This window comes from Schistocerca nitens, chromosome 8 (assembly GCF_023898315.1).
Source record: "Schistocerca nitens isolate TAMUIC-IGC-003100 chromosome 8, iqSchNite1.1, whole genome shotgun sequence".
In the NCBI taxonomy this organism is placed as follows: domain Eukaryota; kingdom Metazoa; phylum Arthropoda; class Insecta; order Orthoptera; family Acrididae; genus Schistocerca; species Schistocerca nitens.
Window position 1 is genome coordinate 274634960 of NC_064621.1, and position 13200 is coordinate 274648159.

The 13200-nt window shown below is 37.3% G+C and overlaps 1 protein-coding gene across 3 annotated transcripts in view; it reads right to left on the reverse strand.

The window, feature by feature from the left end:
* The window catches only part of LOC126198997 (ubiquitin carboxyl-terminal hydrolase 3-like), an 87215-nt gene that overhangs the window by 70295 nt on the left and 3720 nt on the right, over positions 1–13200 (reverse strand). Inside the window, exons 2-4 of one of the 3 annotated variants that reach the window (XM_049935673.1) lie at positions 3616–3633; positions 3345–3528; positions 3043–3270 (exon numbers count right to left, since the gene is read on the reverse strand). In XM_049935673.1, coding sequence (XP_049791630.1) covers positions 3043–3270; positions 3345–3528; positions 3616–3633 — 430 coding nt within the window. The remainder of the gene's footprint in view (positions 1–3042; positions 3271–3344; positions 3529–3615; positions 3634–13200) is intronic. The other 2 variants (XM_049935671.1, XM_049935672.1) reach the window with 2 other exon arrangements.

Sequence of the window (13200 nt, forward strand, 5' to 3'; positions counted from 1 at the left end):
AGAAGTGATGGATAAGTTTACGTCTCAAGAAAATGTGCACAATACAAAGAGTAATTATTTTCGAGAAAAAGTGTTCAATTGTCTCTAACATAATTTCAGCTTGTATTAAATAGTTGAAACAAAAGGAACTGTCAGTTACTGTTGTCAGTCCCATACTGCAATTCGTACAAAAGTCTGCACATCCGCAACAGGATGCATGAGAAAGAAGCATGAAAATAAACCACATGGTTTACTCGAACTGCTAAGACATATGAATTTTGGGAGGTAACTCATCCTTATAGACAGTTATACGAAATTTGAGAAAACGATGGAGGACTTCTTTGTCAAACAAAAACATGTTGTCGGCATTATGCAAATTTCCTATTGAAATACAACAACAACAACAAAATTATTTTCCTTGGCAGACAGTTGTTTTGCACAAGATAATGTGTAAAGAGAGTATTATCTGGAGAAGATCTGAAGAAGTGAGATTCTGGTAGAGAGAACTGATGTGGCTCACCGACAGTGCAGATACTTTGTTAGAAGTAAGGAAATTATGAGAGCAAGGCAAAAAGTTCTTTTATATTGACAAAATTGGGCACACAACATTTCTTGTCTGGGTCCTAGCATTCATGGCATCATGGACAATGTTCCTGGAGGCAACAGGCTTATTGTGGTGAATAGTGCATCTAATAATAGCTTTAATTATTAGTCTCCATCCGTGTTATTCTCTTCAAAACATTCCCTGTTACACACTACACACAGATGTCAGTGCAGTTTCCAAAGTCCAAAACATTTGTGGAACTATCTTTCAGGGAGCTTCTTATCCTCTCACTGACAAAGTTTTAATTTCATCTGTGCTTGTGAAAGACTGCCCTAAGTTTTCTTTATTTTGGGGAACAAACAGAAGTCACATGGAGCCACTATGGGAGCTACGGCATCATTAAAATACTGTTTTTCTACGAACATTCACCAACAATGCAACGAAATACCAGCTGTTGCATTATCATGATGCACAATTTCATCTCTATCTTGTGTTTCAGAAGAAGGCGATCATTTTTTGTATTCTGCGTGGTGTTTACACATTTATCTAAAAATAAATGCTCATCTGCACAATGCATAGCCACAGATTTTAAAATGTGCACCATGACAGGGCCATTACAACTTCATGAAATAGGCCTTAGAAATGCCTTGTGAAGTAGCTGAGTGGGCAGAGTGGGGATCGATTCTCTCATAAGTTTATACACGGACTATACCCGTTGTAACAATTTGTTGGGATATGAAATGTGATGATCACGAATGCTCTGTCATAGGTAAAGTAGGTGGCAGACTTCGGTTCACTGGTATAATATTAGGGAAACTCAACCAATTTACATATGGGATACTTATATACCACTTACGCATCACAACTTACATAACACTTATGCATCACACCCTAAAATATTTCTCGTGTGTGGGACCTGTATCAAAAGAACTGTAAATTCATCAAGGAAGGTGAAGGTGCAAGAAGAAATATTGGCACATTCAAAAAGCAAGAGTGAAGATCTTCCAGGCAATGTAATGAGTAGAACCTATCCAGCTAACTACGATTGTGATTCAGTTTGAGTAAATGGGAAACAAAGCTCGCATGGAGGAGAACATACTCCTGAGCAATTTGAAATAAATGTTTCTTGCTATCACAACAGAAATGGAAATTATCAAAATTTTGTGACTTGCATCCAAAATGATGTACAGTAGGTTCACTCAATTTGTGCACACAACACATTTTTATGTAATGCGATTGATGGTGGTAAAGACACTTTGGAAGCCAAAAGTTTGATCCTTACCTGAAATGATGCCAAAACAAAAATAGGTGTTTCTGGTCTACCCACATGTACCCTTTTAAGTCATATTAACAACTGCAAATCAGAGGTACAGATTTTTAAAAAAAATGTGTCAAAGAAGGGCACATTTGATACACTTCTAATTTTTGCTGACTGTAAATGCCGATAATGTAGTGAATACATTTGTAGCAAATATCAGAACTCAATTATTCTCTGACAGGCAAACAGACAATAAAATGACCAGCAATCATGTTTCTCGTGGCCTTCACCCACTACTTACTGCTTTTTACAGTACAAGGAACATTATTATGACAAAACTTTGAAGCTAGTTTAAAAAGAAACTGTGCCATAGGCACTGCCACTGCTTTGCAAACTTCATTTATGTTACCTCTACGTTCTGCATAAAAAGCTGTGCCAGGATGGCAAAAGCTGCAAAACTCTACCCAGACTAGGTCGAGAACAATGGCTTTCCATATTTGAGGATTTTGCAGAGAAAGTTATAACTTGGAACATATTCAAACTGGTCCTTTGTGGCTCATTCTGAACAAATTGCAACAAAATTGAAGACTGACAGGCTAGAGCACCTTCACGATTGTGTCAACTGGCACAGAATCACCTACAGATCAAAGTCCTGACACACTAATGTCCATATTTAAGCAAGCAATCTATAAAGTATCCACTGATTTTACTACAATAATGCAAAGGAACAATACAGTGTCATACTACAACAAACCTCAAGTTTTACTATTTTTATTCTAAAACTCTGTTCTGCAGATATGGCTGGGGAAGAGAGAGTAACACTCCCATATGCTTCTGCTTACTTTGTTTTCCATATCACTGAAAAGATTAGATTCACTCACTCACTGGCCTGTCCTGCCCATACATAGGTTCAGTGTAGCTTCAGCTGCCACTTCAGTTTTTTTGTGTGTGTGTGTGTGTGTGTGTGTGTGTGTGTGTGTGTGTGTGTGTGTGTGTGTGTGTGTGTGGGCGCACGCGTGCGCGCTTAGATAAAGGCCTTGGAAGCTTATATTGTGATCGTCTTTTTGTTGTGCCTATCTGCGGCTCAGCATCTCCACTATATGGTGAGTAACAACCTTCCTGTTCATAATACTGTTATTCACTCATTGATTTTTAAGGACTTGTTGGTTTTTATGCCAATCAGCAAATGTATGTCAACTAAATTTGAGATCTATCATGCATGCAAATATTCTTCAAAGGTCTAGGAACCACCCCATCTTACCTGAAACGAGGTACCACCTTCCATATCACAAGAAACAGGGACTCAGGTGAAATGGCACCCTTAGTGCCACCTTGTGTTAAACTTACAAGAACTTTTCTCAACTCCTCTGCCATTATTGCATCATTCATTTCTCTAAGTGTTCTAGACTGATAAACGCGTCTGCCATTTTGCTTAGTTTTTTCTAGTGATGGCAACTGCTTGAAGTAGCAACAAAATTCTTGAATGTTGCTGAAATGAAAAAGACAATAAAATACTACTCATGTCTCATTACTAAAATTATTAGCAGGAATTTAGAAACTCACCTTAAAGACTGTAGTACTGCATTCATGAAACAGGTATTACCTAAGTTTCTTATACCAACAACTTTCTTCTCCCTCCTTAATTTGGCATTATTATTTTTTGGTTTGTCAACTTTTTCTATATGCTGTTTTTTGTACTTCACTTCACCGTTAACATCTGATGTGGAATACCTATTTAAAATATTGTCTGTATTTCAATCATTAGTGGGTTCAAGTAATAACCTTCTTCTTACAATCTGTGTTGTACAAATGAAACTATTAAGTTATTGCTTACCCTCCAGCATTACAAATCCTGTAATAACAATATACATTAATTCAGAATCAACACCACACTGCAACGCCAACTTTAATCCAGTACACTAACCAAAAATTATACATTGTACATTAAGTTAATTTGAAACAATGGAGAAAATGAATGCACAACATGAATATAATATCATTTAAGGTCTGAAGACCAATTTCTTCTGTAGATTTGTAGATTCAATCCTCTTTTTTGTTCCAGTCATCCATTCTAAGAAGAAATTCAGTGAACTAGTCGGCTGGAGTAGCAATTTCGTAGAAATCTAAATATGTTGACTGGTTTTGAATGCATCAGGATTGCTACCAACTTAAGTCATCAGAACTCTGTGTTTAATGCATACAACATGTCAATAAATGATATTTTATACGTTCAACACAGGAAACAATCAAGTGTTCATTAACAGAGTTTTGTGGAAGTATATGCTATGCATACAGTGTTGTCTCCTTGTTAACAATGGTAGTGTCTACATAGGAATCAATACTGCCCCATGTCATTAGATTTCTCAAAATCAAATACTCCCACCTACCTTCCTCTGAGTGCACAAACAGTTCCTGAACAACAGAGTAAATACCATCACAGTTTCCAAGCAAAATTAGAAGTCTAAATACACTGAAAGTTATTTGACAGCGATCTTGTCAAAAGTCATCCTCTGGGTTGCCCCACACATCTTTCAACATACTCTCAACATATATTTTCACATAATGAATAAAACCTCAATAACACACAAAATCTCCTTGGAACATTGGTTTGTTTGAGCTGAAAAAATTTTCCACCTGGAAGTCAAACCCATGTTGACTGTAGTCCTTATTAACATCATAAGAACATAAATTTAAGGTGAAGTTTATAACTTGGACTAACAACTTATTAAAGAACCTCACTCTTAAATTTTGCAATTTGTAGATTTGTGTATTACAACAAAATAAAATACAAATTGCAGGTACAGCACAAGCATGAACAGTTTTTAACACATTGGTAAAATTAACTTGAAGGGGGCTTAGCAATGTTTCAACGCATTTAAATATGCCTTTGACAGTGCTTCAAGTTCCACGAAATATTTGTTACCAGGAAAACATAAATTATCATAATAGCAACAAAAAAAAAATCCTTTAATGTCCTGTGCCAATTATGAATTAAATTTCTGTTATCAAATGTCACCCAGCAATGGACTCTGAAGCTGAAAGGCAGTTTAGATAAAAATATCAGATGAACATTAAAACAAAATTGTAACTGTGGATATAATGGAAATACCTCTGCTGCACACTCAGAAGCACACCATTAACCAATCACACCTAGAAAACCTGAGATCACACGCTTCTATCGAAGTTTGTTACAGGCTTCTATCAAGCAAGTTCATCTTCAGTCTTACACCAGGTATTTACTTGCACGTCTGAATGGATAGACATTAGTAACGATTGACAGCCGTCTGAAATTCTAAATTATTTCGCTGAACACAATTGTCTTGGCATTAACATTAAAATTTGTGCCAGACCAGGACTCGAATCTTGATTTCCCGCTTATCGTAAGCAGTCACCTTAACCACTTCGGCTACCTGTGTATGTCTCTCTGACTGACCCAAACTTCCGTTTATTGCACTGACTACATCCCTTCACCACAGTCCCCTACTTTCATCATTTAATGCTCAAAGCATTACTCTGTACTCTGCCCTGGTGACAAGACTATGAGGAACCAAGACCCATGTTATTATAGTCTTGCGAATGCCCTGGAATTTAATATTTACTTGCATGTCTGGATCTATATATGTTCAATAACAGACAGTATGTCTATAAGTAACACAATTGATGCCAAGATATTTCCATTCAGCAAATTTATTTCAAATTAGAGCATGTAGAAGACATCAACAGAGAAAATTATGGTGTATTCATTACGAGCTCTTGGGCTTTGGGTGATCACTGGTTGGTTGGTCTGGGGTACGAGACCAAACAGCGAGGTCATCGGTCCCATTGGATTAGGGAAGGATAGGAAAGGAAGTTGGCCATGCCCTTTAAAAGGGACCATCCCAGCATTTTCTTGAAGTGATTTAGGGAAGTCACGGAAAACCTAAATCAGGATGGCCGATCGTGGGATTGAACCAACGTCCGTCCTCCTGAATGAGAGTCCAGCATGCTAACCACTGCGTCACCTCACTCAATGGGTTATCATTATTGTCAGAAGGTAAAGCTGAAGACATGCTAGGAGAAACCTACTAAAGGACGTCAATGAAAAATAAATTACACACTTTTTCCAAGGGATTGGCACATCACATATATATGGACTACAATGCAGATTTTAAGTTCTATAAATTTTGCACATGGTTTAAATTTTGAGGAGAAATTTCCAAAACATGCCATTCCAACAGCAGCAGCTAAAGAAAACAGATAAATAACTGTAGGTTCTAGACATTCCTCACAAACAACTGAATTTATCAGCTCTCAGGCCATTCCACATTCAGTGGACCAGGGGTCTCAGTTCGGCTAATTCCAAATATAATGAAATTTAATAGGAAGGTTCCACAATATCTTGGATGAGAAGAGAAAGTTTCAGCTCGGTATCTCCTTTGATTGCATCTTTACAGCCTCTTGCAGATAAGAGTCCCAAGTTTGCATGATCTACGTGCATGCTATAGTGCCAACTTCAGATTACTTCTATGAAAGGTACTTTCAATTTAGAAGGAACTACTTTTGTATACCAGTACCTAAACAACTTTCTCTGCTTAATAAGAATATATTACTGATTATTATTCTTAATACATCTGGCGACCCCTATAGCTTCAGAAATGTGAGGAAATTCATACAATGAGTTAGATCCCATTTTTAACCAGCCATAAGCCACCATTTTAGGTGGATTCAGCTAAGAATTTGTAATATGACACTCAGCCATGCTGTGTTCTTGCACTTCTTGTACAACAGCCTCTGTCCTCCTCGATCAAAATATGCGTACCTTTGAAATTCATGAGAATGTTTTTGGTGGAAAATTTTAGGTATTTTTGGGGAACCAAGACCTACAAAACTGTCTGTTCTTTAATCTTTTTTCCTTTCTGTATTTATGAAGTACATTCTTTAAGCTTCCGAAGCTACAGAGTTTACACCACACCAACTTACAGATGAAAAACATTGCTCAAAATTATGCTAGAATGCCCATGAATATACAGAAATTAAAATCTCTGAAAAATATTTTCTGTCAATAAAAATAAAAGTGTAGTTATGTACGAATCAATACCAGCAATAAGACAAACGAAAATGCAGAATGTTAGAACTTTCAACACACTACACAACTAGAATAACTCTTTCACATTTTAGACTGAATAAATTGCCCATGTTGTCTTGCTCTGATTTTGAGTAAATGTATTGCCTCCCTCCAGATGATATTGGTGGTGATTTTATGACTTTTAAATATATATGCTGCTCTGAAATCCAGCTCGATGGATGGTAGAAGCAATGTGCAGGACCATGGAGATGAATACAGTTGACAACGCATCATTTTATTGTAATGGAACTTCAGATACACTTCTCACCCAACAAGCACAGTCACACATATATTTACATCTATTCTCTGCAAACCATCTTGAAGTGCATGGTGGCAGGCAGTATCATTGTACCAGTTATAACTGTTTCTTTCCGTTCCATTCATGTATGGTGCACATGAAGAGTGGTTGTCCGAATGCTTCTGTGCGTGCTGTAATTACTCTAATCTCGTCCTCACAAACCCTATGTAAGTGATAAGTAGGGGGTTTCTGCACATTTCTGAGTTGTCATTTAAAGCCAGTTCTTGAAATTTTGTTGGTGGACTTCCTTGGAATAGTTTATATCTATATTCAAGAGTCTGCCAGTTCAGTTTCTTCAGCATCTGTGTGACACTCCCATGGGCCAAACAAACCTGTGACCATTTGTGCATTCATGACCATACCAGCTACATACTGCTTGCATTTTAATGTTTAAATTGAAACAATTGGAATTTCATCACCTACATTAACTGTAACTGCTGCAGTATTATTGCAAACTCTGCTTACTCTGACACTGCTTAAACAAATGGGCTTGAAACCAGTGATTCTCTCTTGTCCCAGCAATTGTGTGGCCTTTAGCAAACAATCTTTCCTGATCGAACTGAATTTGTTATCTTTCTTCCTGTGTAACAAAAGAAAGTTGGTGCCTAAAATATTGCACTTGTAGACTTTAAAGGCATTAAGAAGTGACAACATATGTTTATCTAAATGTTTCTGCAAACTAGTATGAGACGCAAGTACTTTACCTGTTTCTTCAATTCCATCACAAGGAGATTTTCTGTGACTGGTTGCAAAGACTGCAGGGATACCCAAGTCTTTTTCTTGCAGACATATAATGAAAAAAATTCTTATACTGACAGCATATCCACCACTAAAGTAGTAAATGTGCTCAATTTCTCCTATTGTTGACTTCATATATTTAATCAGTCTCATTATGACCACATTAACTGCATGGTATCATGATGAAAGCAATCACAATTAACAGAAATGCTGATGTCCTGTAGTTCTTTACCACCACAGTAAACTACAAAGGAATGCAATGTGGCTGGGCTTTTCTCCCAATGAAACCCTTGAACGACACCTTTAACAACAAATCAAAACATCACCTCACCATCTTCAATATTTTGTTTCAGGTGCATCAGATACGGAATTTGATGTTTTGAAATGAAATGTTAGGTTGTCAGGTCATGAATTTTTAGAACCAGTTCATCCATGAACTCTTCTGCAGTTGCATGTCAGGTATCTAGTGTACCCCTGTCACTATGCATCCATTGTTCATCTTTTATCACTTTTGGCACATATTCTTTGAACACATCTGCCACATAAGTTTCCAGTTCAGTTTTTCCATGGCGCTGTTTACAGCATTGCAGCATGAGCTTTCAATTCCAGTAACAGCACATTTTCTTGATTAGTTCCTTGTAATCATCAACTTTTGTAAGTGTTGCAGCCGATATCAGTTTGGCATGCCGACGTGTTAGAAATACACAAATAGTTTATTTACCAGCAGCACCAACTTTGATACACCAATTTGGCCTGAATTCATTAAATTTTGAGAAGCCTAAATCACTGTGATATTGGTTACATATAGGTTATGAACATTTCCTTGAAGTTACAAAGTAGGAGCCCTTCTACTCATGAATTTTTTCACCGCCCACTCTCACTTCTATACGTAATTATTTTTGCCTGTGCATAGCCAAGACAATTCACCACCTTCAAAGTACCTGATGACAGGATGCTAATCTTATTGATGTCTTTTTCCTTCCCCATCTGCTGGTATTGCCATGACGCCAGCCTCCGTTTTTAATTTCCTTGCCTGTTTCAGCTTTCTTGAAGAAACACTAAATTATTTTTCTGTTTGTTCTACACTCCAGCTGCTAGGAGCCATATCTGAAATTTCCACAACATGTAACCTATTTACTTCCTTCTGCCTACACATTTAACGGATACAGATATTACATGACAACATTAGAGGATTTCAACTAACCTATTTGTTACAATCAGTCAGTAAGGGGCTGCAAGATTCTTAAGAAAATGTGTATTGGTAAGTGACAATTGGTTCAATCTGTAAGTGCCAAAAATAAGATGTGATAAAGTTGGTGAATACACCAGCCATACGTTTAAGAATTAAGTGTTAAGAAAAAGAAACTGTCCTAGACTATAGTATTCCTTATAGTCCTCAACTAAATGGGAATGCAGAGAGACTATATATGACAATAATGAACAAGGCTACATGAGATCCAAAAAAGATTGCCAAACTGTAAAAACAACACCTGAGATACCTACAAGTACCAATAATTATGGCCTTTTCCTGAAGAAGAAGAAGAAGAAGAAGAAGAAGATGACACTATTCATCTAAATGTCTATTGTGATGCTGATCATGCACAAGATTTAAGAGACAGGAAGAGTAGATGTGCACACATTGTTCTTCATAATAGTTTTCACGTCAGCTGGTGTTCCAAGAAGCGAAGTGTAACAGCTACTTCATCAATGAAGCAGAATAAATTTCAGCAGCAGAATGCACCAAAGAAATAAAACACATCAAGATCCCATCACAAGAGTTGTCAAGAAGAAAAGTGAAGATCATACCTCATGCAGATAATGTGCTATCCGAACAGTCATATCAGGATAGTTAGATGAATCTAACATATAGACGTGAAATTTGACTATGTCAATGGATAGTACAGTGAAGACTGGTTTGGGATGAAGTGCAACAGTACAAAGGAACAATTAAGCATACTGACCAAAGCTCTGCAAGGATCAAAGTTTGAGAAATTCTGGAATGCTATTTCAAATCAATTACGATAACTTAATAGTTTTAGAATAATATTAAGTGAAGACTGTTTAGTGTTTGATTAACTGAAATTGTGAAACTCATGACTTAAATTTATTGAAAACAAACATTGTATTTTATTGGGAGGTTTAAAGTGTTAAAGAACAAATAAATACATTGTCTGCTGTGTTTTTAAGATTTAGCAATCATAAAAAAATAGTGTGGTATCTAAGAATTTATATATGAGAACAATATCTGTGTGGTCATTTGTTATAACAACATAGTAACTTCTACCATTTCTAATCATATTGTGTGTATTATTACATTTCCATTAAAGTGAACACATTGTTGCTGTTGTGGTCTTCAGTCCTGAGACTGGTTTGATGCAGCTCTCCATGCAACTCTATCCTGTGCAAGCTTCATCTCCCAATACGTACTGCAGCCTACATCCTTCTGAATCTGTTTAGTGTATTCATCTCTTGGTCTCCCTCTATGATTTTTACCCTCCACGTTGCCCTCCAATACTAAACTGGTGATCCCTTGATGCCTCAGAACAAGTCCCGCCAACCGATCCCTTCTTCTGGTCAAGTTGTGCCACAAACTCCTCTTCTCCCCAATCCTATTCAGTACTTCCTCATTAGTTACGTGATCTACCCATCTAATCTTCAGCATTCTTCTGTAGCACCACATTTCAAAGGCTTCTATTCCCTTCTTGTCCAAACTATTTATCGTCCATGTTTCACTTCCATACATGGCTACACTCCATACAAATACTTTCAGAAATGACTTCCTGACATTTGAATCTATACTCTATGTTAACAAATTTCTCTTCTTCAGAGACACTTTCCTTGCCATTCTACATTTTATATCCCCTCTACTTCGACCATCATCAGTTATTTTGCTCCCTAAATAGCAAAACTCCTTTACTACTTTAAGTGTCTCATTTCCTAATCTAATTCCCTCAGCATAGCCCAACTTAATTCGACTACATTCCATTATCCTCCTTTTGCTTTTGTTGATGTTCATCTTATATCCTCCCTTCAAGACGCTGTCCATTCCATTCAACTGCTCTTCCAAGTCCTTTGCTGTCTCTGACAGAATTACAATGTCATCGGCGAACCTCAAAGTTTTTATTTCTTCTCCATGGATTTTAATACCTACTCCGAATTTTTCTTTTGTTTCCTTTACTGCTTGCTCAATATACAGATTGAATAACATCAGGGAGAGGCTACAACCCTGTCTCACTCCTTTCCCAACCACTGCTTCCCTTTCATGCTCCTCGACTCTTATAACTGCCATCTGGTTTCTGTACAAATTGTAAATAGCCTTTCGCTCCCTGCATTTTACCCCTGCCACCTTCAGAATTTGAAAGAGATTATTCCAGACAACATTTTCAAAAGCTTTCTCCAAGTCTACAAATGCTATAAACGTAGGTTTGCCTTTCCTTAATCTTTCTTCTAAGGTAAGTCGTAGGGTCAGTATTGCCTTACGTGTTCCCATTTTTCTACAGAATGCAAACTGATCTTCCCCAAGGTCAGCTTCTACCAGTTTTTCCATTTGTCTGTACAGAATTCAAATTAGTATTTTGCAGCCGTGACTTATTAAACTGATAGTTCGGTAATTTTCACATCTGTCAACGCCTGCTTTCTTTGGGATTGGAATTATTATATTCTTCTTGAAGTCTGAGGCATTTCGCCTGTCTGATACATCTTGCTCACCAGAAGGTAGAGTTTTGTCAGGACTGGCTCTCCCAAGGCTGTCAGTAGTTCTAATGGAATGTTGTCTACTCCCGGGGCCTTGTTTCGACTTAGGTCTTTCAGTGCTCTATCAAATTCTTCACGCAGTATCATATCTCCCATTTCATCTTCATCTACATCCTCTTCCATTTCCATAATATTGTCCTCAAGAACATCGCCCTTGTATAGTCCCTCTACATACTCCTTCCACCTTTCTGCTTTCCCTTCTTTGCTTAGAACTGGGTTTCCATCTGAGCCCTTGATATTCATACAAGTGGTTCTCTTTTCTCCAAAGGTCACGTTAATTTTCCTGTAGGCAGTATCTATCTTACCCCTAGTGAGATAAGCCTCTACACCCTTACATTTGTCCTCTAGCCATGCCTGCTTAGCCATTTTGCACTTCCTGTCGATCTCATTTTTGAGACGTTTGTATTCCTTTTTGCCTGCTTCATTTACTGCATTTTTATATATTCTCCTTTCATCAATTAAATTCAATATTTCTTCTGTTACCCAAGGATTTCTACTAGCCCTTACCTTTTTACCTACTTGACCCTCTGCTGCCTTCACCACTTCATCCCTCAAAGCTATCCATTCTTCTTCTACTGGATTTCTTTCCCCCATTCTTGTCAATTGTTCCTTTATGCTCTTCCTGAAACTCTCTATAACCTCTGGTTCTTTCAGTTTATCCAGGTCCCATCTCCTTAAATTCCCACCTTTTTGCAGTTGCTTCAGTTTTAATCTACAGTTCGTAACCAATAGATTGTGGTCAGAGTCCCCATCTGCCCCTGGAAATGTCTTAAAATTTTAAACTTGATTCCTAAATCTCTGTCTTACTATTATATAATCTATCTGAAACCTGTCAGTATCTCCAGGCTTCTTACATGTATACAACCTCCTTTTATGATTCTTGAACCAAGTGTTAGCTATGATTAAGTTGTGCTCTGTGCAAAATTCTACCAGGCGGCTTCCTCTTTCATTTCTTAGCCCCAATCCATATTCACCTACTATGTTTCCTTCTCTCCCTTTTCCTACACTCGAATTCCAGTCACCCATGACTATTAAATTTTCGTCTCCCTTCACTATCTGAATAATTTCTTTTATCTCATCATACATTTCTTCAATTTCTTCGTCATCTGCAGAGCTAGTTGGCATATAGACTTGTACTACTGTTGTAGGTGTGGGCTTTGTGTCTATCTTGGCCACAATAATGCATTCACTATGTTGTTTGTAGTAGCTTACCCGAACTATTTTTTTATTCATTATTAAACCTACTCCTGCATTACCCCTATTTGATTTTGTATTTAGAGCCCTGTATTCACCTGACCAAAAGTCTTGTTCCTCCTGCAACCGAACTTCACTAATTCCTACTATATCTAACTTTAACCTATCCATTTCTCTTTTTAAATTTTCTAATCTACCTGCCCAATTAAGGGATCTGACATTCCACGCTCCGATCCGTAGAACACAAAATAATGGAAAAACTCAACATAGAAAAGAACCACAAGAATAAAACCTAAATGTAGTAGTCAGATTCACTGCAAAGGACTGTTTAA